Source organism: Bacidia gigantensis (genome assembly GCF_019456465.1).
Source record: "Bacidia gigantensis strain McMullin 20006 chromosome Unknown contig_304, whole genome shotgun sequence".
Lineage (NCBI taxonomy): Eukaryota > Fungi > Ascomycota > Lecanoromycetes > Lecanorales > Ramalinaceae > Bacidia > Bacidia gigantensis.
In genome coordinates, this window is record NW_025408609.1 from 197,683 (window position 1) to 224,664 (window position 26,982).

General features: G+C 50.0%; 9 protein-coding genes across 9 annotated transcripts; 6 read left to right on the forward strand and 3 right to left on the reverse strand.

Moving 5' to 3' along the window:
* Positions 1-185: 185 nt before the first annotated feature.
* KY384_008683 (uncharacterized protein) lies at positions 186-2,986 on the reverse strand (the record flags this gene model as incomplete). The annotated part of the gene is made up of 2 exons (XM_044817171.1): positions 186-2,803; positions 2,905-2,986. 2 exons carry the CDS (start codon positions 2,984-2,986, stop codon positions 186-188), a joined length of 2,700 nt encoding a protein of 899 aa, XP_044665766.1.
* Positions 2,987-3,340: 354 nt separating this feature from the next.
* KY384_008684 (uncharacterized protein) lies at positions 3,341-4,256 on the forward strand (the record flags this gene model as incomplete). Its single annotated transcript, XM_044817172.1, has 4 exons — positions 3,341-3,497; positions 3,650-3,705; positions 3,756-3,963; positions 4,021-4,256. The coding sequence occupies 4 exons, from the start codon at positions 3,341-3,343 to the stop codon at positions 4,254-4,256; spliced, it is 657 nt and encodes a 218-aa protein (XP_044665767.1).
* A 501-nt stretch (positions 4,257-4,757) lies between these two features.
* KY384_008685 (uncharacterized protein) lies at positions 4,758-6,646 on the forward strand (the record flags this gene model as incomplete). Its single annotated transcript, XM_044817173.1, has 2 exons — positions 4,758-6,445; positions 6,520-6,646. The coding sequence occupies 2 exons, from the start codon at positions 4,758-4,760 to the stop codon at positions 6,644-6,646; spliced, it is 1,815 nt and encodes a 604-aa protein (XP_044665768.1).
* Positions 6,647-9,242: 2,596 nt separating this feature from the next.
* On the forward strand, positions 9,243-13,406 carry KY384_008686 (uncharacterized protein; the record flags this gene model as incomplete). The annotated part of the gene is made up of 7 exons (XM_044817174.1): positions 9,243-9,320; positions 9,421-9,451; positions 9,532-10,164; positions 10,217-11,517; positions 11,696-12,016; positions 12,067-12,817; positions 12,865-13,406. The coding sequence occupies 7 exons, from the start codon at positions 9,243-9,245 to the stop codon at positions 13,404-13,406; spliced, it is 3,657 nt and encodes a 1,218-aa protein (XP_044665769.1).
* A 574-nt stretch (positions 13,407-13,980) lies between these two features.
* KY384_008687 (uncharacterized protein) lies at positions 13,981-15,484 on the reverse strand (the record flags this gene model as incomplete). Its single annotated transcript, XM_044817175.1, has 4 exons — positions 13,981-14,111; positions 14,570-15,182; positions 15,232-15,338; positions 15,388-15,484. 4 exons carry the CDS (start codon positions 15,482-15,484, stop codon positions 13,981-13,983), a joined length of 948 nt encoding a protein of 315 aa, XP_044665770.1.
* Positions 15,485-15,767: 283 nt separating this feature from the next.
* Positions 15,768-16,841, forward strand: KY384_008688 (uncharacterized protein; the record flags this gene model as incomplete). The annotated part of the gene is made up of 2 exons (XM_044817176.1): positions 15,768-15,789; positions 15,865-16,841. 2 exons carry the CDS (start codon positions 15,768-15,770, stop codon positions 16,839-16,841), a joined length of 999 nt encoding a protein of 332 aa, XP_044665771.1.
* Positions 16,842-17,844: 1,003 nt separating this feature from the next.
* Positions 17,845-18,996, forward strand: KY384_008689 (uncharacterized protein; the record flags this gene model as incomplete). The annotated part of the gene is made up of 1 exon (XM_044817177.1): positions 17,845-18,996. One exon carries the CDS (start codon positions 17,845-17,847, stop codon positions 18,994-18,996), a length of 1,152 nt encoding a protein of 383 aa, XP_044665772.1.
* Positions 18,997-19,096: 100 nt separating this feature from the next.
* On the reverse strand, positions 19,097-22,441 carry KY384_008690 (uncharacterized protein; the record flags this gene model as incomplete). Its single annotated transcript, XM_044817178.1, has 1 exon — positions 19,097-22,441. The coding sequence occupies one exon, from the start codon at positions 22,439-22,441 to the stop codon at positions 19,097-19,099; it is 3,345 nt and encodes a 1,114-aa protein (XP_044665773.1).
* A 1,288-nt stretch (positions 22,442-23,729) lies between these two features.
* Positions 23,730-26,475, forward strand: KY384_008691 (uncharacterized protein; the record flags this gene model as incomplete). Its single annotated transcript, XM_044817179.1, has 3 exons — positions 23,730-24,109; positions 24,195-24,393; positions 24,478-26,475. The coding sequence occupies 3 exons, from the start codon at positions 23,730-23,732 to the stop codon at positions 26,473-26,475; spliced, it is 2,577 nt and encodes an 858-aa protein (XP_044665774.1).
* Positions 26,476-26,982: the final 507 nt, after the last annotated feature.

Below are 26,982 nucleotides of genomic sequence, written 5' to 3' on the forward strand. Positions count from 1 at the left end.
AACGTCGCGATCTCCGGCCCGTGAGTGAAAGTCGTCGGGAGCCTCAGTGCTCTTATCGGCGCACCACCTGCCCAATTAGTCGTCACTCCCATCACATTCCAGAAACAGTAACCCGGACACAAAAGTGTTCGAGCCAAATTGCTTGCCCTTATCGCCCCAATTCCGTGCTTTTCGCAGCCAGGGTATCATCGCTTGTAAAAATCATTCGCCTCAAACCGCAGTAGCAGGGCATTGATCGCGCCTCCATCTTCCTCTCGCTTGCTGAACCCTCTACAAACGCGCAGGAAGACTCCTATCTGCTTCTGCAAAGTATCATAACACTTGCGGAGGTCCATGTCTGATTGCGATCTCTCTACCCCTATTGGTGCCGTCATGTGATTTGAGGTTTGGAGGATGAGTCCTAATATTTCCTCCAACAAATGCATCACGTCCCGTTGTCTCTTGCGAAGAAAAAAAGCAACCATAATCTCGTCGAGTATTTGCTCATGGAGGCTTTTGAGTGTATATATGCTGTCTTCGTAGATCTGCGAACCAGTATCTAAAGCATTTTCAATCTCTTCAAGCTTTTGTCGGAACCGACCCCAATGCGTGAGAATGCCTTCAGAGAAGTAAGCGCAGATGGAGGAGATGAAATGATGGCTCGCAAGACGAAATTTCAAGCGCCATTTCTCTATTGTGGCAAGTGAAGATCTAGCAACAGCGAAATTCTTCGAGGTCATGTCGAGGACGAAAAGCACTCGTTTCGCTCGGAGTAGGGTGTTGAAGATTGCGTCGTACTTGGCAAGAGCAAAGTGGGTGATGACCGTATCCAGAGGGGGAGGAGCTCCAAATTGGATCCGCAAGAAATCAAGGGCATAGATAGAACGAGGGTCAACGCATTTCTGCAAGTCCGCTTCAGACATTTCGCGAATGGCAAAGCTGAGCCCGCCTGGCATCTCTTCTCGGAACAAGGAAGCTTGCCCGACATAGCTGGGAGAGAAATAAGACTCTGTCAGGATTCCCATCAACGCAAGTCGCATTTCTGAGCTTGCAGGTGGCCAAGTATCTCGGTAACCCATCTGAAGGCCCAATCTGCCGCTGCGATGGTAGCCTTTGCGCCGTTGTGCTGAAGCAAGCTCCGGGTCAAATAAAGCATGCGAAAGTCGAGAAGCAAACGGGCCGTCACCTAGAAGTTGATAGCGATAAAGGAGTTCAAGATGGGATTGTAATCCGTGGTTCTTGAAAAGCATACGTATGCAAGCTTGATTCACAAGGCCGGCCTGTAGGGCTGCAATTGGCAACAACGATAGAGTCGGAATTAAGGGAAGAGGTGGCGTCAGAAGTTCGATTTCCGAAGGCATCTCAATAGAATCCGTTAAATCGATTCCTACCAGAGAGAAGCCCTGAACAGAAATTTTGGGCAGTGGCTGCTCCAGCTCTCGTATCAAGTCGTGGGAGACTGTCGAGTCTTGGCCCTCAGATGACTGTAGGTGGGAGAGAGAAGCTGCCACAGTCTGAGTGAAAGTCTGTCTCTGATGCGAAAATGGTCCATAGACGTCGTAGTGTGCAATTTCGTCCCGCAAAGTTCTCTCGTGTATCTCAGCTCTCCTGGAGGTTTCTTCAATATAATGCCATGACGATTGCCATTCAGACAAAGCAAAAGTCGTCGCTAGATTTGAAGAGTGGCGAACCAGTGGATGATGCGGCTGATACAGGCATATTATGCGTAGGCTTTGTCCAGTCTCAAAAAGTAGTCGTGCGTCATCCGTTTCGAGAAAGCTCGGGACGGCGACATGCTCAAACTTGTACATAGCCCTTTTAGTTCTTTCGAAAGGTGCCTGGGTATTGTCGCTGGACAAGATCTTGACAAATGAAGGAAGCTCGTTTCCATCGCCAAGCTCTGGTCTGTTTTGAAGACCAATCCAGGCCTCAACACTAGTGCGCCATGGTCTCGCGGCGGCATTCAGAAATTTCAAAAACAAATCTTGAACCCATAATCGTTCATGCTCGGCTGACTTAACAGTCTCAAATATTTGACTAAGTAATTCAACTTCCGATCTCGCGTCCTCAACAGTCTTAACTATGCTCGTCAGGATAGCGAGCACATTGCGGGTCCTTTCGAAGACATGCTGCAATTGGAGTATGTTGCAATTTCCGTCTATCACTTCAAGTACCTGTGCTTCCGTCAAAGACATCTGAGCAGATATCTCATGTGCAACAGCCAACGTAGCCGCCGCTGACCAATCAGATGTATAGGCTTGCGTGACGAACAATTGCAGCTGTCTCCATGTGTTGCCTTGTCGGATGATTGAAAGCTCGAGGCTATGGAATGTCTCAAGAGCTATTCCCGGAACTCGCCCACGCTCTACACGAGCACAAAAGCTTTGCCGGCCCTCATCATAAACGTATAGAATTGATTGTCTTCCAAAGCCTAGCTGCATCAAGCTGTGCAGTGACACTCCTGAGCATGAAGTATGCGTTTTGCCTTCGGGTTTGCCCACAAGTAAGGTATCGTAGAAGAGAGGTGACTGCTCGCTAATAAACAATGTCCTAAATTCATGATCATCTGGATTCTGGAACCTTTCCCATGTTCTCAGAGGTTTCTGTGCTTCGTCACTCGATGCTAGCTGAGAGATACACCATATGTCATTCTCAACATCCTTTGCAAATTCAACCAAGTCAGGGCTCGCGGATCCGGAGAAGTCTTCCAGCGGTTCGACATCCTCTAGAAGCCCTATCGGTGAAGACGGCAAGCAGAGAAGGTCAGCATTGGTATGCTTGGAATTTGAGAGATCATCAACGAATGCATGAAATTCTAGAGGCACTGTTCGTCATTAGTCAAGCTACTTGAATGGCCGTACGCCGGTGGGGGGTAAGGCTTGCCCAGAGGCTCTGAAAGTGAGCCATTCGTGCAAGCCTCATTACTGTTCAGGTTCGAAAAGTACGATCCCCTCCAATAATTCGGGATCTCGAAAGGATCCTTGGCGGGCTTGCTCCTCTCATCCATAAATGCCCTATGTGCATCGGCATGCAGGTCGCGTCTAAGCGACGCGTCGAGCAAGCGAGTATTGCCTTCGTTGACGCTGGCGGCGACGCAATTGCGACTTTGCAGCTTCGGAGAGAACAGTAAGTCTTGAAGTGACCCTTCATCAGTGGACATCGGGTCTCTTGAAACTTTAAGCCAGTGCTGTGCTCGACGTGACAGGCGAGACAGGTGATAGGATGGTGCGGAGATAAATTCTTTGGTCCGCCGCGCTACTGCAACAGCCCAACCGCCAATTGCTCAATACAAAAGAATAACACCGTAGGACCTAAAAGTGAGCCCCTTTTGGCTCCATCGCCATGTTTCCGTTCGAAAGAAATGCCTCCTAAGAAGAAGAATCGGCAGCCCGCCGCTGAAGAGCAGATCGAAGATGGGGAGCCCGAGCGAGAGCCCCTCAAGGGAGATTTAAATGACCCTTGGACTGACGAACAGGAGGCTTTGCTATTCAAAAGCATGATTTCGTGGAAGCCTGTGGGTTCGTCCGCATGCCAACCGAATCTATACTCTAGCGTTTCTGTGGATAGTGACATCCGTCAGGCATGCATAAGCATTTCAGAATGATAGCGATTTCCCTGAATCTACGAAGCCTAGGCGTAGCCTCCTCAGGAGACTCTCATACGCTACCAGCGGGAGTGTGGAAGAAACTTCGCAAGCTGTATAACTTGGATAATCTGAATGAGATTGTATGTGAAGTACAGCCAAGTGATTGATCTGGTCTCACTTGCGTTCTTAGGAGGACTCCACTAGCTTTGGGCACTTTAATGACGAAACCACCGTTAATGGGCCATTCGTCGATTTTGAACTGCCAGGAGAAGAATATGGGGGAATGCAGTTCGCAAAACGCCTTGCCCCGGGTCGGCCTCCGTCACCTCCTCAATTGGGTTACCAGTTGGATGGATCAACAGTTCTGAGACGACAAAGCACAGTGGAAGATACAGACGGTATTCATGATGCTGGCAAAGAGTGACGTTCAAGTCAGCAACTGACCGCAGACTCAGATCCTCGTTCCTCTCCGGCGTCAAATCGGGGCGGTCGTGGCGCACGCGGGAAAGGCAAGCGTTCATCTCTGCTCGCTGCAAAGGCCGGTCGTCGTACAAGTAAGGAATCTGTAGAGGAGAGCGGTGATGGGTCAGATGACCAAGACAGCGAGGCTTTAGACCTTGATTTCAAAGAGCGTGCGAGAAATTCTAAAAGTGGTGGAGGAAGCATGCGGAGAAGTGGGCGGAAGAAGTAGTGCCGTACGGCGGTATATTAGTTGCTTGTCTTGGACACATTTCGAGAAGAAGCTAGCTGACACTCCGTGAGGCTGCGTAACTGCCCTGAACCCCTGAAATTATGGGCTTGGCATTCCGTTTAACCTCGGCTTTGAGCTGTCCCTTTGAATTGCCTCATTGCTTCGTGCATAAAAAGCACACATATCGGACGTTGTATGCTAGGATAGGCGCGATTGTGGCCGTTTGACCGGTCCAGCCTTCCTCGGCCCATTTATATATCCCTCTTTTCCTCCGTGATTTCGACTTCTTCTTCCAAACTTGTCAATAGGTATGTTCACAAAACTCCGACCTCGCTCCCTCTGCATCACGCAGAAGAACAAGGTAAATAAGAATTAAGTCAAGCACACGGGAGCTTGGAAGGCTAAGAATGGAGATAGATCTCTGTCATGCCGCGTATGCAAGGCCGCAGCATTTCATCTACTCTTCCAGATGGTACGGTTCCCTTCGCCCGCAGGGAAATCATGCTCATGAATCTCATCTCTCCAGGCTACCAGGAAGACACCTCAAAAGGCTCAATGTTGCGCTTCGAAGATTCTATTCCTCGTCTACCTGTTCCGACCCTTGAAGAGACAGCCAAGCGTTATCTGAAATCAGTCCACCCACTACTGAATTCAAGTGAGTATGGGCACACAGAAAGGGCCGTCAGTGCCTTCATCAAGCCTGGAAGTTTGGGTGAAAAGCTACAAAAAAGACTACAAGCACGTCGAGAGGATCCGCGACACAGGAATTGGATATATGAATGGTGGAACGACGCTGCCTATCTTAGTTACCGTGATCCTGTCGTACCGTATGTGAGTTACTTTTACTCTCACAAGGACGATAGGAGGCGGAGACATCCTGCCAAGAGAGCTGCAGCGCTTTCGACAGCAATTCTGGAGTTCCGCAAACAGGTCGATGATGGCACGTTGGAGCCCGAGTATATGAAAAAGCTTCCTATTAGCATGGAATCATACCAGTGGATGTTCAACTCTTGCCGTATTCCCGGAAAATCGACAGACTTCCCCGTCAAGTATGACTGGAAGGCGAATCAATACATACTCGTGATCCGCAAAAACCAATTCTTCAAAGTTCCGTATTCAATTGGCGGCCAACAGCTCAACGTTTCAGAGCTTGAGAGGCAATTTGCGCGTATTTATCAAATTGCAACCACCTCGCATGCTGTGGGTGCCCTTACTTCTCAGAACCGTAACACATGGCACAACGCTCGAGACTCGCTTCTCTCGGCGCATCCGGCCAACGCCCAGGCAATTGAATCCATCCAGGCAGCCTCATTCGTTCTCTGCCTTGATGATGCTTCGCCTATCACGTTGGAGGAACGCGCACGCCAGTATTGGCATGGTGATGGTCAGAATCGCTGGTATGACAAGCCGCTTCAATTCATTGTCAATGATAATGGCACTTCTGGCTTTTTAGGCGAGCACAGCATGATGGACGGCACCCCTACACATCGCCTCAACGATTATGTCAATATGATGATCTTTTCAAATCGGCTTGATCTCTCGGATCCTTCGATTCGATCTGATCTTGCTGAACCTGAACCCATCAAGTTTCAGTTGAACGAGACAATAATTAGGGAAGTGCACCGAGCGACTTCCGATTTCGACGCGCTTATGGCACAACATGACCTAAGGGTACAAGCCTATCAAGGTTACGGCAAGGGATTGATAAAGCGCTTCAAATGCTCTCCTGATGCGTATGTGCAGATGGTCATCCAACTTGCCTACCACAAAATGTATGGCAAAAACCGGCCTACTTACGAGAGCGCATCGACACGCCGCTTCCAGCAAGGCCGGACGGAGACCTGCCGCAGTGTCTCTGACGAAAGCGTTGCGTGGTGCGATGCAATGGCTGATCCCGAGATAAGCGAGGAAGAATGCAGAGAACGATTTAAAGCCGCCCTTGACGCGCACGTAAGATACATCATGGACGCAAGCGATGGTAAGGGTGTCGATCGCCATCTCTTCGGATTGAAGAAATGTTTGAAGGAAGGCGAAGAACTACCCGACATCTATAAAGACCGAGCCTATGGCTACAGCGGGACCTGGTATCTGAGCACAAGTCAGTTGAGTAGCGAATACTTTAACGGGTATGGCTGGTCACAAGTTGTAGATGAAGGCTTTGGGATTGCCTACATGATCAACGAAAATAGGTGAGCAGCCCTGTCTTGGACATTCTTGTCCAACTGTTCAATTCAGAAACACGAGTACTGACAGGCAAATGAAGCATACAATTCAACATAGTCTCCAAAGGTCTTTCTAGTGAGAGGATGAGTTTCTTCTTGAGTGAGGCGGCAGGAGACATCAGAGATCTATTTTTACCAATGATTGACACGCCGAAAGCTAAGCTATAGAGCGTCTTCAAGGGAAGAACCAATGCTATCCCATAGTCCGGCGGACGTGGTGTCTGTTTTCTTATAGGGATCTTCGGCAGCCCTCCGAGGCCAAGTTCTATGTCCGGGGAGCCCTCTTTGGGTGCTTCTAAGAGCGCATGCGGCTGGTTCCTCAAACTATGGAATACCCGATTAGTGTCCAAATCGGAAGCTTGATATAAGGGTTTCTGCTCGGGCCATTGGACAATATATTGTCGGCACCTGACCTGGAGATGAATCCGGTGGAAAGGACGCCGTACAAGCTCAGGATGTCATACATTAATGTTTTGGTTGCGTCTGAAAGTTATTCTCGACAGCTTCTCTCCCTTTCTACTAGCATCGAGCCTTTGGAAGATCAGGACACATCAGAAAAGCTGTCCGACTTCATGATGCGGGAAGTTGTCGATACCATCGACATTTCAGTCGCATTAGCATGTCGCTCGTCCGAAAACTTGAGGTTTGCAAAAGCTGTGTATTGACACATGTCGGCAGAACGCTTCGTAATAGACAAATTTGGCTGCGGGGCTAGTTGCAACACCATAAGACCGCTCCGAGCGGAGGCTGAGATTTGTCGGCATTGATCAAAAGTAAGTTGTGTATACAGTGTGCATTGGACGACTCGGGCTGAAGTTCTGCTCGATCGGAGGAATTCAAAGACGCTCTTGCAATGCTAGATTCGTGATTTATGTATCTACTTCATTACATATACAAGGCAGAACAGTTCGCGCCAGAGCAAGTAAAAGAGATTTTGTCTCGTAGATTTATCCATGAGCCAAATTTTTTTGTCAACGTCACAGGAGTGACGCCTTGAGAAGAGAGATGCTGCTGTGAAAAGAATGCACTGCCTGGCCATTGTGGCAGGGAACAAATGATGCATTGCCTCTAGGACCCGTGCGCAAGTGGTCATGACATTTTGATTTCAAACGAGAAAAGGGCAGTCAGTTGTAGAGCGAAAAGAGTTGTGGCAAGCCTCCATTTCGAGTTTGTAGTCAAAGAATTGTCAAATAACGGTGGATCGGGCAGATGCCTGGACGGGGGCAAAAGAGCTGGCTGTGGCTCTCGGCAAGAGAGACTCCAGAGCGTCCAGACTTGGACGGAGACAATAAGCGCTTTGACATGTGAGAAGCGAAGGACACTGCTTGTGGCGACGAATTGCCCGCAAGGCCTCTCCCTCCGTTCCTGCGTTGGTGTTAGTAGCCGTTGCGTGTTGGATGCTTTTTGGATTCCATGATCCAGTGGCGCCGATGCGAAAGGCGAGATTACAAGATGAGTCGCTGTCTGAGAGATCAGCAGCATTGTGTGGGTCTGCGAAGGGTCAAAGGCTGCGTGCTCGGGAAGATTGGCATGATGCGCTGTTTGCTGGGATGAAACATTCCCGGTCTTCGAACGGTGGTGAAACAGTGCAGTCAAACGAGTCTAGAGGCGGCGCAGAAGCTCAATCTTCTGGACGTCAGAATTGAGGAATCTCCATCATGATGTTCTAGCCTCTGCAGGGGCAACCTGCACTGATTACCTTGACCTTAGAGGATTTGACTCGAGCTGACCGTCGGGCTCATCAAGTTGACTATTTCTGCTTGCACGGCTATCAGCTCTTCTGTGTACAGTAGAACTAGACTCCATTCAGTACGCAATTGCACCGAGGCTCCCTTGTAATAAAACTTCGGATCCAGCCACCTGCATGTAGAACACATGTCAGCAAGCGTGGCATCGCAGCTTCCCATCACTGTAGGGTTGAGCCTGTACACGCATGAAAGGGACTTAATTACCTATAGGTAGTGATTTGACTTGGCAGGATTTCCTCCTTAGGGTTAAGCCTCAGCCACTGTACCGCTAGACTCCGAGTAGTTGGATATCACGATCGACTCCTATATATCCCCCCCTCCCGGGCAAAGTGGACGCTTCATCGCAAGACTGCGAAGACCTTCAAAAATGCGGTCGGCCGAACACTCATTTTTGATTGCTCCTTGCTGCTGGCCCAAGCTAGTGCTGTAGGTGGCTAAAGTCAGGGTTTGAATCTGAAACATAGCCAGAAAAGCACCCGGTTAGTCCAGAAGCTCTCGACATCTCCGCCTCCGCTTTCCCCCAACTCGAATTCATCGTGATGCTGACTACTCCTTTGGCCAGCATCGCGCTCTCAATAACATCCACAACGGCGTCCCTGACGCTGTGGGTGGACAGCCCACCGCTTAAGGGTCTTCCCGACGCCCTGCGCTCGCTGTCTGGGACATAGGCTGACCAGTCACTTCCTTCCGCTTGTCGCTCGCGGATCTCCCACCAGTGCCTGACAAAAGAACAGCCCGGCAACCTCATCGCGCGCAGGTCCTCACATCGGCAACGCCAATAAGCTTCTTGCTGCCCGTTTGGCTGGATTCATCCAACCTGTGAGACCTGCCTAGGCGAGCGGATCCCCCTGGGGCCTCTGGCTGGTGGAGAAAGAGGAACAAAATTGGCCTGTGCTTGTCCATGAATAGCTCGCACAGGGGGGCTTAATCGTCCTATCAATATTCTCTCCTAGCGCCATTTCGGCTTGCCACTGGAAGGACCTGACAATTTTGTCCCTGGACCCAGTCACTCGACCATGGAGTCCGCAGCTGGCTATCCGGAGTCTCCGATGGAAGCAGACGATGCAGTCTATCCATGCAAAGGCTGTGGCGAGGTACGTGAGCGATTCAGGCGTTGCCTGCCTCTGGCCCCTCTCCCACTCTCCGCAGCTATGCCTGATTGCTGACGCAACATCGCTAACACTTATGCTACAGATCCTGGAAGAAGGAAAGGCCTTCGAACTTGGTAAGCTTCACATTGATGGCTGTGGGCTTACAAGATCGTTCTAATGACTTTTGGGCCAGCTGGCAATCGATGGCACATAGACTGTTTTCGATGCAACACTTGCGGCACCATCCTCGATTCCGACGCAAACCTCCTCCTCCTGGGTGACGGCTCACTCATCTGTAATAATTGTACTTATAGTTGCAGTGTCTGTGGAAATAAGATAGAAGACTTGGCCATTCTCACGGGCGATCAAGCATTCTGTGCTAATTGCTTCAAATGCCGGAATTGCAAAAAGAAAATTGAAAATCTCAAATATGCGCGAACTTCGCAAGGGATCTTTTGTATGGAATGTCATGAATCGTTGATGCAGAGGAGGCGGAAAAAGTCTCAAAAGAATGCTACTAGCCGGCACAAGCATATTCCTCCGCCCTCGAACAGTACCATGCTACTCGACAAATCACTACCATCTCTTCCTCCGAGCGCCGTGGATCGTAGCGCTGTAGCTGCCTTTCCCACCGAGAACAACAGTCCTATATCAGAAGCATATTCAGAGGTCCCAACAGAGACAACAGCGTCCCATGGCCAGAGGCCGTCGTATTCAAGAACAAGATCGGACATGGGATCGCCAGAACTTTCTCGCACAAATCAGAAAAGACCACCATACGGCAGATCTGCTTCATCGACGAGCGAAAAGCGCAACAGGTCAAATTCACAGGAAGAGGAGCAGAAAGGTAAGTTTCGACCGCTTCTCATGATCAGCTCGAGTTTGCTGACTATGGATAGAATCTCTTGCTCCTCCACATCCAAGTCACACCGACAGACACTCCACCCATTCTGACGGGTCAGCTCTTGGGGAAGACTTTTTTATACCTATGAAACTTGACCCTAACTTGGCCCCGGGTCCCTCCCCTATTGCTCGTAGGGAAAACAACGAAGCAAGAAGCCCTCCTCAAGCAGAAAACAAGCCGAACTCTAAAGATTATTTCAATGCTAGATATCCACCTACTCGAAGTCGGACGACTGAAGAACCTTTGCAGAAACTGTCTTCGGCTGAATCTGGACATGGCTCCCGAAATTCTTCTCAGCCTAGCAGTCCCCACATTGCACATCAATATCAGGATAGGGGTAGACAATTGTCGTCTGACTTCACGTCGGATCTTGGCCGAAAGAAGATACACCATGCCAACAATAATTCCATCAATGCCGTTGCACGAGAAGCAGTACAAGAAACCGCTGGCAACGAGGCTCGACCCCGACGGAATGGAGAGAATCATAATGGCAGGTTTATGTTGCAAGAAGTACCCAAAAGCAAAAAAACCGAGAAGAGAAACTCGAAGGAACGACAGCATCCTCTAGCTAACTCCTCAGGATCTTTGTCTAAGCGACGAGTTGACTCAGTCACTGCGAACAATCAGGTAAAAGAACAACAGGTCACATTGTCTCCCAATGACTCTTCAGATTCATCCAGATCAGATGCGACCCTAAGCGGATCTCCAAATGAGTCTCAGCCCAATAGGAATCACGTCCCCACCGAGCCCCGTACATCGCCTTTGAGCACCCAGCTCAAAAATGTGCCAGAAAGAGGCGATTCCCTTAATAAGTCTGGGCAACAGCCGCCACCACGGCGAACAGTTGAATCGAGCGCTCCTAGCAAGCTGTCGAATTCTGTTGCGGCGTCCGACAATCAGCTAGATCTCCCTGCTTCGGCGCCTCCCAGCACAACAATACCGTCTGGAGCTATCACGGCCAACAGAAGCCTTCCGAGATCGTTAGATTCACCTGCTAGCAGCAACTTTGCTGATACACCACCACATCCGCCACTACGGGCAAAGGAACGTCTAGCTCAACTAGAGGACGATTCATCAAGCGATTCTTTCGTCACACCAAGGGCTCCACCCCACCCACCTTCTAATCGACCTAAAGCTGAGCCGTCAAGTCTCCGCAACGGCGATTATGCCACGTCGCCAAGATTACCTCGATACAACGATAAGGACGACTTTTCATGGGAGGATGAGACATCCCGCACTCCAGGAACCGACAATCAGCAGGAACAGGGAGGCTTCCTTCGTCGTGTATCTCACTCGGTTCGTCATGCACGAAGCTACAGTGATAGGGGCGTTAGGACGCCAAAGGAGCAGAAATGGGGTGCTCTCCCCAAAATCGCCGATGATGAGCAGCCCTGCATTCACGAACGAAATTAGTAGCCCTATCACTGCATCTCCCGAAACTCGACTTGATGAGCTGAACCGTGTCAAAAAAGAGCTAGAGGCAGAAAAGCAGAGAGTTCAAGAGCTCGAAATCGCCTTGGATGCTAAGAGCAGTATCAAGCAGATGAACTCAGAACTCAAAGAGAAAAGGTCAACCATGGTCGTTCTAGATACCCAGAAGCAAATCGTTGTGCGCGAATTGGAAGCTTTGACGGAGCATATTGCGGCCGCAAAACGGAGTGAAGAGCCTTTCGATATTAGCAAGATGACGAATTCTGTGCTTCGGGATTTTGCTCAAAGCCTCCAGGGGCTCAAGGAATCCTTTCAGCCCCAAATTGAGGAACTTATACAACGTAGAAATGAAGTGGCTGATGAGGTCAGTATATTTGAACAAAAAGGGAAAACACGATGCAAGAGGCTGAGCAGCTCACGGCCAAGAACTCTCAATTGGCAGACCTCAACAATCAGCTGGTGCATCAAATACAGGAGCTGTACAAGGCAAACGCTGGGCCAGCAATAGACGTCAGGCCAACGCCAAATGGCCTGGGTATATACAACGCGCAAATACAGAAGGAAAAGGGAGGCTCTATTGAGATTCGAGAGCATCGACCGTCGTATGCGGAAAGCAATCTCACCGGGTCGACAGCAGTGCCCGAGCATGAGACGGAGCCAGCATATCTTGCTGCCCCGCAGGTTGTCAACATTCGCAAAGCCCAACCGAAGAAATTCAATTGGAAAAGAGGAGGGCAGAATGTCGCTAAGGGTGTCACAAAAGGTCTTAAGGGCGCATTCTCGAGCGAAGAGAAGCGAGGTCACGGGCAAAAAGAAGGGCAGTATGCCACGGAGGGTATGCCGTACGGTGCGATGTCGCAGCAAGAGTACCCACGAACGGACACCTATCCTAAAGGTTCGAATCAAAATCGTGGGCCTGGGTTTGGGGGCTTTTTCGGAAATCCCAAAGAGAGACCTCAACAGTGGAAGAATTCGCCCAACAACAGCTTCCCGGCCGTCAACAATAGTGATGGTGCCCCTCGTAAGACTTGTCATCGCTCTGTGACGAATCTCGCTAACACGATAGCAGCGCTTTTTGGCTCAGAGCTGGAGCTTCGTGCTGAATACGAGCGATCAAACATTCCCAGTGTTGTCATGCGCTGCATTCAAGAAGTTGACGCGAGAGGTAAGTATTAAGAAATTCGTCCAGAAATATATGTTGACAATGTATAGGCATGGATATCGAAGGCATCTACCGCAAATCCGGCAGCTCCAGCCAGGTCACGGCCATCAAGGACGGCTTCGAGCGCAACAATGACTATGACATTTCCGACCCTGATCTTGACATCAACGCCGTGACCTCCTGCCTGAAACAGTACTTTCGCAAATTACCTACCCCCCTCATTACTTATGACGTCTACAATACCCTCCTCGCAAGCGCGACATCGCAGGCTAAGCCTGAAGCTGACGCCAGCGAGAAGATAGCTCACAAAGTCAATAGCATGCGGCTGGCTATCAATGGGCTTCCGCCTCGCCATAGAGACACACTAGAGGTTCTCATCTTCCATCTAGCACGAATTGTTGAGCATGATCGGGAGAATCTGATGACGTCTCTCAATGTGGCTGTGGTTTTCGCCCCAACCATAATGAGACCCGAGAGTCTTGCAAAAGAAATGCAAGACACGCAGGCCAAGAATGCTGCTGTGCAGTTCCTCGTTGAAAATGGCCATAACATCTTCTTAGGACGGGAGGAAGAAGAGGAAAGGGTTGAATAAGGTAGGAAATGAACAAGCATTATGTCCAAATCCATGTCACGACTACGACTATACACTACAGCCACAATACCCATCATCTTTCACGCATCATTGCCACCAAAACTTCGGCAACGGGGGTTTCGATATGTCATCAGCACTTATAGCGGGCGTCCATACCTTTGATCTAGGAGATACCATTCTGCTCCGCTTTGGAACGGGGAACAATTTTGGCTTTCTCGCAAGTTTGTACAGGCGTCGCTGCGACGTATATTGAATATGAATCAAGCTCTAGAAGCTGTGCATCGCAGAATGGCGCGGGTCTTTTAGCTAGGGGCCTGGATTTTGAATGTAAATATTGGGGTTCTGAATCATATGACTTGTCTTTACACCATCAATTGTCCATTTTCCGTTTCTGCTGACAGAGTGATTTCATTCGCCGGCTTGACGAGCACAAGTTGCACGGAACAGCGAGAACGGTACGCATGGGACGGAGTACAATCACGAATTCTCTTGGGCGGCTTACACTGACTTCGAGAGACAGGGCTGACATATACCGGACATGACATCTCACTACCTCCATAATGATTGGATGCTCTCAGAACGTGTCTTCCTCTAACAGTCCACCCCGTTTCACCACACTAGGGCTATCTTCGTCCAGATCTTCCGACACATTACCGCCAGCGGTAAGTAACAAATCCTCTACGATCCGCTTTGATGCTTCTCGGGCTAAATTGGTCGTAAGTCAGCAAAAACACAAACAAGGACCCCCCCTGTCCGACTCTCGAGTATCACACAAAAAGGGAAGATCTTGGAAATGGATGACACGTACCCGGCGTCCTGATCAACCGTGCCTGTGGAACGTGAAATTGCATCGTCTTTGGTGGACTCATACCCGCTCCGAGCCCTCCTTCTCCCTCACTATCGCTGTCCCAGAGATCATCCCCAACCCCACCACCACCACCAAATTTCTGCGCTGATTGCTCCCCCCCTCTCCCCGCTTCTCAGGGCTCGATGTCCTCGCCTTCCTGGCGGGCGTCAGCACGCTAATGCCTGGTATTCGCTCTCCGCCTACGCCTTTCCTTGCTGGCGAGTCGAAGATCTCGGCGTGCAATTCTGGCACAGCAGTTATGGGGCTAGAATCTAGATCATCGTCTACAGGGGCCGGACGGCCCTTCTCGCGGTACCGGGCTTCGGTGTCGTTGCGCTTGCGGTAGATTTGCCGCCACGGTAAGGGAGGCGGATGGTGCTGTGGGGAGTGGCTTGAATACGGTAATTCTTATCGAGGATGCGGTGGAGGAGGATGTCGTTCGCGGGTGTACGCCGGGTTGAGTGGCTTCGTCCGGATGGTGGAGGGGCAAATGGGGACGATTGTGGGTCGTGATCTGGAGTATGATTTTGAGCTCGAGGGGTGGAAGGTAGGTCAGAATCGGAAGGCGATTGTGGATGAGAAGGGAGAATGTCGCGTTTGAGAGATTCGTAGGGGGAGGAGTAAGGGGCTGTAGTGGGTGGTGGTTTTGGTGGTTGTTTCTGTCGCGGGGTTTTGGTCTGTTTCGATGTCGGGCGTGGAGTCTCCTGGGCTGGCATGGGGGAGAAAGAGTCACTCAGACTGTTGCGACCGTTTTGCTGAGGTGTTAAGGTCTCGTCTTGGGCTTGAGGAGGCGAATCGTACGTTGAATTTGAAGGAGTCGTAGCTGCTGTGACGTCGTCTTCTTCCGTGATAGTTTCATCCTCCACAGGTGACTCTTCGTAGCCAGAGAGAGACACATTGGCACTGGCCTCGAAGAATTGTTTCCAGAACTTGGACCTATCAGACAGGCTTCGCATGAGGGGCGCAGAGCCAACTCACCTTCGAACCTTCCCATACGTTCTTCGAATGCTCGGCGTACTGATCAACAACAGGGAGAACACTCGCAGTCACGATGCGATGTGCTCGGCTGAAGTTGTGATCAATCTCTGTTTATGGCTTAGGTCACAGATTTGAGCAGGGAGGCAGGCTGCCCACCTTGGAGGGTCAGGGTGATGGATTGCTCGAGCTTCTCCAATTCTTCAGTCAAAGACAGATTGGCATTACGCTGAGGCGCGGTGCTATGTCGTGACATGGTTGCGACAGACTAGAGTGGAAAGCATTCAAGATTGATTAATTGAATGATTGACGCGACCCCACGAACGGGATGCAATGCGCCCTAACTCCGCAGCCTGTGTTAAATCCGGGTCTAATCTAGTGTGGGTGGAATGTGGCTGTGGCTGTACTCGACTTTCCTGCGTCATCTCCTCTGTCCTTGCAATCATTCCACTTACACGGTCCCAAACTCTCTATTTGTCACACCAGAGCTTCATTATGACATCCGATACTTCTCACTGAAAGGACCAGTCCCACTCAAAATGCCCGCCCCTCTCGCCAAAGGTACTACCCCACCCTTCCTTCTGTAGCCTCGCAGGCACCAGCTTGTTGCAATGTGAAGACATTGACAAGCCACAGGTCTCTTACTATCGTTCTCCTTTCTTTTTGCTGCCGGACTAGCAGTCTATGACAGCAACCCTCAGATTCGACAATGGATCGATGACAATCGGAGAAGAGTTGCGGTAGCACTCCACGGTCTAGGTGACGAAGTGGCTCCAGGCACAGACGATAGGAATGCAACAGATGCTTCTACGCGGGAACATGAATCACCTGAAGCTGTTGAAAGACGGCGCCGAGCTAGGCAGGACATTCTAGAGCGAGGGCGACTAATGGAAGAGCGTAGGAGGGCCGCAGATCAAGCGAAACCCAAGATGTCTTTCGATGACTTAGTGGACAAAGATGGATCGTTGAAGAGAGAAGAAAGCTCAGAAGCGTTCACCAGTGCTGCCGAAACACACATGGAGGAGACCGGCTTGAGACACAGAGCCACGGAGACCAACGCGACAATGGCTGGCTCTTCATTTGCCAACCCTTTTGATGACGAGACAATGATGGAGCATCTAAGGTCTGGGACAGAGCAACCTCAAAGCGTGGAAGATCTCTCTCGCACCTCTACTCCTACACTTCCAGCCTCACCTCCCGTGCCTCCGAAACCTGCTGCCTACCAGCCCCGTAACCTGTTGATCGACACAGATCAAACATCCAGTCATCCGTCAGAACAACTCATCAATCTGACACCCACCACCTCGCACTTCTCTGCGGCTATTGACCTAGCTACCCTCCGCCAGAGCGAACAGAACACTTCCCAAGACACTTTCATGTCCGTTCACGAGTGGGCACAGGACCAAAGCACGCAATCGCTGCATTCGCCACTTGAATCTATTTCCAACAGCTCGAGCCATGCCAACGATGCCACTGAAGGATCTGTCACTGACAGTCTTGATTTTGTCAGTCAGATGGGTACTGAGGACGGCGAATCTGCAAGTGACCTTGGGGAAGGCATCAGCACACCGAGCACATGGACGGAGGTGGGAAGCATGGTGAGCGAGGAATAGCAGGAATATCCCCGCTGGTTTGGTTTATGAGACATACACGTAAGGCGCTGCGTGGGGAGGCGCTATTCAAATCCGGCATATTAAATGTAAATCATAGATGTGGACTAATCCTTCTAGTCGTACAGAGCCGTCTTTTCAGGTTGATTTGATGTTGAAGTCTCATTACCACGTTCTCAGCCTCATCTGGAATACAAAAGTTGCATATGTATGGGGCGGGTCGTAAATGTCCTGAGAGTCTTTTCTTAACTGATTCGTGACGTAAGTACTCTCATTTTTGCATCTAACTTGTTTCGTACGCGGAAAAATACATACGAACAGATGTGCCACATGAGATTCCATGACTACTTCGGTTTTGAATTGCTTGAATGGTCCTAAATTGCACAGTTAAAGCCCACAAGCTTTTTCTTCGACACCCTGAGACTGAGGATATATGTTGTTTTCAATTGTTCACTACTGCTCTGAATTACAGCATCGTCGGTAGCACCTGACCATTCATTCCCGACGCACAGTCCATTGTCATGACATGGGCACAATGATTGTGCTCCTTCATGCTACCGAATATCTTCCAAAGATTTAGATCAAGTGACTTGGACTTGCATTTGAGTATGCGATACTCTACTCGCAACGTATTTCGATGGCGTTTGCGCAAGAAACTTATCCTGGCCACCGTTATCTTCATTGTTTTCTATGTCATAACCGCAGTATTCCCTGAACCGTGCCATACCCTCGATGACAATCAAACTGACCGGTCACAAATCAGTCGAGACTCAACTCTTCCCTATCACGAACCTCCTGGCCGCTCTTCAATCTCAAGCTGTCTCAACCTGGTCGTCTCCGTCTTCATCTAGTTCTTCCGGCCTCCTCTTCCGATATCAATGTCTGCCGCGCCCTCCTCAGCGCTTCCATCCTTGGTTACCCTCCGCCAACCCTCATCGACTGGTCGTCTCCCCCATCCCCTTCCCACCTCGGAAAACTCAACGCAACGCTCCTTCACCTCAGTACCATGCCTTCTTCTCAAAATGCAGATCTAGTTCTCATGACAGATAGTCTAGACACATGGTTCCAGCTTCCCCCTTCCCTCTTAATGAAACGCTACCATTCTATCAACCAGCGGGCAAACGCTCGCTCTCTCGCCCGCTATGGTAGCCTCAATCGCAGGACACTTGCTCAGACGATCGTCTTCGGCTCAGAGAAGAAGTGCTGGCCAAATCCCCCTTCCTCTCTAGCCTGCTACAGTGTTCCCGATTCTCCCTTGTCACATTCACTTTTCGGCCCTCGGACGGACGAAGTGCGTGATGAGGAGGACGACGAGAATCCTTATCAATATGTACGGCCGAGGTGGTTGAATTCGGGATTCATAATGGGACCGGTGCGAGATATTAAGAGGGTTTTTGTACGCGCTGTTGAGATGGCGGAGAGGTTGGAAAGAGATGGGGAGGGGAAGGAGGGGGAGGTGGAAGGGGTCGTGATGAAGGGTGAGGTGGGAATGACGGATCAGGGTGTCTTATCTCGGGTATGGGGCGAGCAAGAATTTTCCAGGGAGGAGAAACTCGTGGAGGACGTGGCCGCGGTGAAAGATAAGGCGAACGGAAAGGCGGATTGGGGCGACTTGGGGAAGTGGAGACTCCAGATGGGGGTGAACTATGAATTCGGAATTGGGATTGATTATGCAAGGGAGCTATCGGCGACGACGCAGTGGAGTTGGTACGACGCTGAATGGATCACCATTTGTGATAATGACACAACCCTCGATGCGGCAGATAGGTTTGAAGTAGAAATGCCGAGGGTGAGTGGATTGCAGGAGGATGTCGCTGCATCAGCCTTACCTTTTGCTGCGCTGGAGAAACGCTTAAAGGTGGACGGGATGACATGGCAGAATGTAAGCTTGTACACGAGTTTGTGGACGGGTATTGTGCCGGTGAGTATACATCATAATGCGAAGAAGGATGGACAGAAGAGGGTACGGGATAAGGAGTGGAGAAGAATGTGGTTTGCGCCGTATGCGAAGCAGTTTCTTGATGAGCGTGTGAGAGCTGTTGAAGGAAAAGGGAAGGTTTTTGGTGTGGAGACTATGGGAAAGAAGGGAGAAAGGGGATGGATATCTTGGAATGAGCTGTGTGATCAGGGCATGCAGAAGATCCTTTTTGAGCTTTGAATTTCTAACCGTAAGAAGTCGTCCGACTTTATATTTGTACAAGGTTAATGCGTTGCTATGGAGGTTGGGATTTCAAATGACCGGAAAAATCGTAAAGACCTCACCAGTCTATTCCTCCGTCGCCTCCAGCAGTGATCTCCCTTGGCGGCTTGATCGGGACCGTCCCATTTACCAAGCTCGACTTTTTACCCTTCATGCCCTTCAACCTTTCGTCCAATTTATTATACGGCTTATCGGCTTCCTCCTCTTTCACTTTCCACTTATTAGTGCCTAGTCGAGCATCAAGTTCCTCGACAGGCGGTAGCTTCAAGTACACCCACCCATCGTCTCTTTCTTCGACAGGGAAAGTAGCTATATTGACTTCCTCATCATTGGTACATCTACCCGCGTCCTTTCCGTTCAGTGTGAAGTTCCTTTTGTGGAACGGACAAGACACCCAAAGCTTGTCGCTCTTGATATCGTCGCCGATCAAGCCCTCACTGAGAGCGAACGTACGCTTGTGAGGGCACATTTGTTGTGTTGCGTACCATTTGCCCCTGATTTTGAAGACCGCTAGTTGGGTATCACCTCGCTTGATATTCTTGCTGCTTCCCATCGAGGCATCTGAGAAGTGCTTTGCTTCGATGATAGGTTGCCAGGCGAGATTCGACCATTTTGTTCCGCGGAAGTCTTCAGTAACAGATTTCTTTGGCCAGTAGGCTGGCCTAACCTGACCTCTTTCGTCAACAACTTCGACATTATTCGGTATAGTTTCGGGGGTGTTGCCAAACTGTTGGAAACTCTGTTTTCGGGTTTCGTCATTAATAGCAGCCGTCCATTCGCAGAAAAAGGAGCCAACGAGTTCTGCCATCTGTTGCTCCAGGGAGCTAGCAATGCCAATTTTGTCCTCGAGTATAACTTCCCGCAAGTACTTGATACCATTTGGTAACTGTTCAATCCATCGCGCCGTACGTTGTAGCTTGTCTGCCGTCCGGATATAGAACATCAAATATCGATCTAGGATGGGTATCACATCATCTGGAGGAACATCTTTGGCAAGCAGCTCGCTATGCCGTGGCTTCGCGCCGCCGTTGCCTCCAACGAAGATGTTGAAACCTTTGTCTGTCGCTATCAGACCGAAATCTTTATTCTGAGCTTCTGCACACTCTCTTACACATCCACTAACTCCCGACTTCAACTTGTGAGGTGATCGGATAGATTTGTATCGTTCTTCGAGCCGTACAGCCATTCCAACACTATCGCCAATGCCAAACCGGCACCAAGTCGTACCAACACAAGACTTAACCGTTCGTAGAGACTTGGCGTATGCATGGCCGGACTCCATCCCAGCGTTGACTAGTGAAGTCCAAATGTCTATTAGGTCCTCCTTTTTAGCGCCAAACATATCGATGCGTTGGCCGCCTGTAATTTTACAATAGAGATTGTACTTCTTTGCCACACTACCAATAGCAATAAGTTTGTCAGGGGTGATCTCGCCTCCAGCAACTCGTGGTATCACGGAAAATGTACCATTGCGCTGGATATTCGCGAGAAAGCGGTCGTTTGTATCCTGCAATCCGTGAAGGGGCTCATCCATGACGTGTTGATTCCAGAGACTGGCCAGTATTGACCCAATGGTAGGTTTGCAAGCTTCACATCCAGCCGACTCCTTCTCTTTGCCACATTCAGCCATTACATAGGCAAAGGTTTTGAGCTTCTTTACAGAAATAACATTGAAAAGGTCTGCTCTTGAAAACGCAAAATGAGGGCATAGATGGTTTAGGACTTCGGCTCCTTGAGCCTTCATCTCCGCGTTGAAGATTGTTTGTACTAGTGGCATGCAGCCACCACAACCAGTACCGGCCTTGGTGCACGACTTGACATCCCCGATACTTTTACACGAGCCGTCTCTGACCACCTTGCACACGTCTCCTTTCGTAACGTTATGACACGAGCATATTTGGGTATCGTTAGTCAGGTCGCTACCATCGTCGTCGCCCTCCTTGCTTGCGCCTAATATGAATTGGCTTGGAGGAACCTCCAATTGCTTTTGATGCTTTACCATTGGTACCAGCTTTACATAGTCTTTGGTGTCGCCAATCATCATGCCCCCTAACAAATACTTGCCGTCGAGTGTAAATAGAAACTTTTTATAGACTGATTGGAAAGGATCTTTATATGATAAGGCTTTCACTGGAGGTGGAGGCGGTCCGTCAGTGATATTTTTGACTTGTTCTTGATGCATACCGTCAGTCTGTTCCTTTTTCATACCACGCCATTTCTCCGGAAGCTTCTTTGGGCCATCTCTATCAGCGAAAAAATCGCCGAAACTTGCAACTTCTACACCCAGCAACTTCAATTTAGTACTCAAATCAGGACTTTCGAACTTCCTTGGTCGATGAACTTTCGCCTGTGTCATATTAAAAGCCAGGATTTCGGCCATCTCGATACCAGGCGCAATCAATCCGAAAGTCTGATTCTCCCAGCTGGCACATTCTCCAATAGCGTATATACCTTCATGACTCGTCTGTAGGTCCGCGTCAACGACGATACCACCGCCTCTGTCAGCACACTTGATACCGATTCGCCTGGCAAGCTCATCGCGAGCTTTGATGCCAATACCGAACATGAGACAATTACATTCCATCCGTTCTCCGTCTTCGAATTGGACTCCCTTGACTGCATTTGTACTGTCTACTTCAATTCTACCCACCCTCTTGCTTAGCAGTACGTCCAGGCCAAGCTTTCGGACCAACTCGACTACCATGCCACCGGCGTCTTCATCTAGTTGTCGGCTCAAAACCCATCGATTCCGCTCGATCAGCTTGACTTTACCAAACGTCTCGAGATCCATCATTGCTTTGGCAGCCTCCAAGCCTAAAAGACCCCCACCTACCACGACTCCTGTGGAGCCTCTGCATGTCTCAGCGTATCTAATGAGCTTTTCGAGGTCATCTATGGTTCGATACACAAAGACTCCTTCAGCATCATGCCCAGGAGTATGCCGAGGCAGAAGCGCATCTGAACCTGTCGCGAGAATTAGAATGTCGTATGGCACGGTGGCACCTGTCGAAGTCGAGACTAGTCGGTCGGCAGGGTGTATTTCTGTCACGCGTGTGTTGAGATGATAGTTAAGCGATCCTTCCGGCATACCCGAATACCATTCTCGAGAGTTCAGATAAAGGTTCTCCGCTTGTCGATGTTGAAAGAAACTTGTTAGTCCCACGCGATTGTATGCTAGATGTGCCTCTTCTCCAATGACTACGATGTCGTATTCTCGCCTCTTCGCATCCATTTTCATGAGCTTCTCGATGAAGGCCACCCCGACCATGCCTAGTCCTACCACAACAACCTTTCTCCGCTGAGATTTCGGCTTTGCATCTTGTCGCCCGGCCTCAACTTCATCATCTATGTTGATCGGTACCTGCCCAGCCTGCATCCCAGGCGAGGAGTCTGCCCAAGACATCTCGAGCGGTGGAACTGGAAAAGAGCCACGTGAAAGGCAACTCCTTGCGCTCTCAAAGCACAAGCATCAAGGGCGAAGCCAGGAGTGGCAGCACATTGGATCCGTTGTGAGATACAGGTTCTGAAAGACCTAGAAATTTAAAGAGTCGAATAAAGCGATGAGAGCGACGCGCAACAGCATCCGATACTTTCCTACATGAGGAACAGATACGGCATAGCTGCCATTATCTGCATCGAACGCCCACCAACCCGCGGGGATACCCAGCGAATACGCCACGGCCACAGAGTTCTAGTGGCCAACGTGGGCGTCTCCATTTCATGCGGGCCGAGCTGCTACAGGCAGACCAACTCATTCTGGCGGGCTGCATTTCAACGGTTGCTCCAGGCATGGTGTGAGGATGGAGGACTGGAATTGGGTCTGCCTTTTCCTCGGCGGGAAATTGATGGAAGTCGACTACCGGATAAGGAGAATGAATGATAAGAAACGGCGCTTTGATTAGCTAGCTTACGGCTGCCAAGCCTCGAAATAACCGCGTCTCCGTCTCCTTTTGCCCCAATTCCGCAACCTCACCTCCTCTTGTACAGTCATACGGACTTCCATCAAAAGGCAGGCTCGTGCGATGCTGCTGGGAATGATTTCCTCGGAGTTCCTTTGCAGAGAGCCGTTCTACACATGCGCGGAAGCCTTTGCGAAAAACAAATTGAAGTTTGATCGCGACCTCATTGGGCAAACATAGCAAGGATGCCACTCTCTTACCTGTCAGGCAGAGTGCCCCGAACAATTGCAACATCGCGTCCCAGAGATGCTTCGGGTTCGAGCCTTCAGCATGACGTACGGGTGGGAATCTTCTTTCCCCATGCCCCCGAATGGTGTCTGCTCTTAGAGCAACGATCATTTCTGAGATTCGCGCCTTATCAGCGGCCTTTGATAGGACGGAGAATATTAAGATGCTTACCTCAGACACCATCAGACGATCCATCAGCTTGGTCCTAACGGTCTGGCCCACGCCGTCAGCCAATGCGCAAATCGTCTTCTTTCTCCGATCAGCTAATATCTATTTTTTCTGGCTTGCCAACGTTTGCCGAGATCGTAATGCGTATGCCACGGAGAATAAGGTTCCCAATCTACCTGCAAGAATTTAGGGAAATAGACCGCATGTCTTGTTTCCATGATGATTCTATTAATTGCACGTCCCATACTTCCTTGTATTGCATCAGATTTTCCTCTTTCCGAACGTTCCCCGCTACGCATATGCCTTCTTCAAAGCTCATTGAAAGCGTAATGTAATATGGAGGACCCTATAAGGCAGGACAGTCATACAGACCTCCTTCTGAGCAAGCACCAAAATCTTCCCCCCACTCCACCTTACACCGAAGAGAATATATCTGATTCATGCGACCATGATGTTGAGATCCCCCTACCTCCGCCTACCGTAGTTCCTATCGAGACTTTGGATATCGACTCAAAAACACCAGACGCCCATGTTCCCAGAGATCCAAGGCTCATAAGATTGACCGGTGTTCACCCTTTCAATGTTGAAGCACCACTGTCTGCCCTATTCGATGAAGGTTTCCTAACGAGTCCTGAACTGTTCTATGTGCGAAATCACGGCGCTGTTCCGGAAGTCAAGGATGACGAAATACCTGACTGGGAATTCTCCGTTGAAGGGTGATTGAAAATTGACGTATGATCTCAGGCATCGCGCTGACAGCAATGATAGACTCGTCAAAAAGCCAATACGAGTCTCACTCAGACAATTGATAGCCGAATATGAACAAATTACATGCCCAGTCACACTTGTTTGCGCTGGAAACCGAAGGAAGGAGCAGAATCAGGTCAGAAAATCCAAAGGCTTCTCTTGGGGAGCGGCTGGCGTTTCAACTGCGTTGTTCACTGGTGTAGCCTTAGGAGAAGTGTTGAAGAGAGCGCAGCCTATCAGGAGGGCCAGATACGTTTGTATGGAAGGGGCGGACAAACTTGTGGGTCCAATCACCACCTTTCAGCTTTGAGCTGAACACTGATTACGACTGTATCAGCCAAATGGATACTATGGAACTTCGGTCAAATTGAACTGGGCGCTGGATGCTAATCGCGGGATGATGCTAGCGCACAAAATGAACGGCGAGATGCTGCGGCCGGATCATGGCAAACCTCTTCGCGTGGTCATCCCAGGTCAGATAGGTGGTCGCAGTGTCAAATGGCTCAAGAAGCTTGTCGTAACAGCAGCGCCGAGTGACAACTGGTACCATATCTATGATAACCGGGTACTCCCAACCATGATAGGCCCTGAACAGTCTGCTAATGAGCCAAACACGTGGGCGGACGAGAGATATGCCATTTTCGATCTCAATGTAAACTCTGCAATCGCATATCCAGCCCATGACGAGCGACTAATGCTAGCAAACGCAAAGCAAAATTACACTGTGCAAGGCTACGCATACAGTGGTGGAGGCCGTAGAGTCACTAGAGTGGAATTGTCTTTGGACAAAGGTCGGACATGGAGACTTGCAAACGTGAACTACCCTGAGGATTTGTATCGAGAGACCGACCAATATATGTTTGGAGGTCGTATCGACATGTCCTGGCGTGAGAGTTGCTTCTGCTGGTGCCAATGGTCGTTCGATGTCCCAGTATCGGAACTAATGAATGCCCGCGATATCGTTGTTAGAGCAATGGACGACGCTATGAATGTGCAGCCTAAGGACATGTATTGGAGTGTGCTTGGCATGATGAACAACCCGTGGTTTCGAGTTGTCGTTCACAATGACGGCGAAATGCTCATTTTCGAGCATCCAACGCAGCCTGCCCTGCAACCAGGCGGCTGGATGGAGGAGGTCAAGAAGGCAGGGGGAAACCTTTCCAATGGCCACTGGGGCGAAAAGATCGGCAACCAAGACGACACCCCATCCGTGTCAACTGCAGCCAATGACATCTGCATGACCAAAGAAGGACTGAAGCAAGAAATATCCCTCAAGGAACTCCAACATCACGAGAGCGAAGCTGACCCCTGGTTCGTCCTCAATGGCGAGGTCTACAGTGGCACCTCTTTCCTCAATGACCATCCTGGCGGCGCGCAAAGTATCCTCAGCGCAGCTGCGCAGGACACGACTGATGAATTCATGGCCATCCACAGCGAGACGGCTAAAGCTATGATGCCGACCTACCATGTTGGCACGCTTTCCTCTTCCGCTCTCACCAACATCACCAATGGCTCCACAGACTCGTCCTCTTCTGGATCCAGCAAACCTGCTCTAACCTTCCTCAACTCTCGCCAGTGGTCGGGCGCCCCTCTGATAGCCAAACGCATTGTTTCTTCCGACACCGTGATACTTACATTCGCCCTCCAACACGAAAAACAGACTCTCGGTCTGCCAACAGGTCAGCATCTAATGATCCGTGTCCGAGACGCGCAAACCCAAGAGTCAATCATACGCTCATACACCCCGATCTCCGAGACTGCCCGGAAGGGTGATATGGAAATCTTGGTAAAATTGTACCTCGCCACCGCCGCTAACCGCGGTGGCAAGATGTCAAAAGCTTTGCATTCTCTCTCCTTGAACAGCATTGTCGAGTTTAAGGGTCCGACAGGCAAGTTTGAGTATCTAGGGAATGGGAGGTGTGCGATAGGAGGCAAGGAAAGAAAAATGAGTAGGTTCTGTATGATAGCAGCCGGCAGCGGTATCACGCCCATCTTCCAAGTTTTTAGAGCGATGATGAGGGAGAGAGGGGATGAGACGCGGTGCACGGTGCTCAATGGGAACCGCAACGAGGAAGACATTTTGTGTAGAGCGGAATTGGAGGGGTTGTTGCAAGGGCAAAAGGGCAAAGGGGAGGTGTTGCATACTTTGACCAACCCACCATGGGGTTGGAAAGGTAGGAGAGGGAGGATTGACAAGGGTCTCATTGGGGAGAAGTTCGGGACGGCTGATGGGGAGACGTTGGTGCTGATTTGTGGACCTCCTGGCTTGGAGAAGGCTGTGCATGAAGCCTTGAGGGGTTTGGGATGGGCCGATGAACAGATATTGTTCTTCTGAATGACTGAAGGTGCTTTACACTTCCGTATATATCGATATATTGTGTGACGAAAGATGTATGAGTGATTATAAGAAATGAAGGATCTGCAAAGCAAGGTACTAATAGTGAGACTGAAAGTCCATGATACTCGTGTCAAGCCTTCAATATGTCTCGAGTGCATATTTTCATTTGACTCACGAGTACCCCGTGTGGATCCGAGAGTCAGCAAAGACTCGGGTCTGACCAATCATAGGACGTCCTTTTCCAAAGGTTCTAGCGCAAGCCCCGCCCAAACGACGCACCGCAAAAATCCTTCCTCTTCTTCTTCCTCCCAAAGATCTTGACATTGCTCAGATCTGACCGCTCTTTCTTGTCACCCTTTTTGCACAGTCGAAGGTCCGACCTAAAGCACCTCTTTCTACAATCTGAATCTGCGATCATGGCGGACGATGAACAGGTACAGTCCTCGTCTTCCCCGCACTGCTTTCCTGTCCTGTGGAGATCTCTTGAATATTCACTTGGCTGAT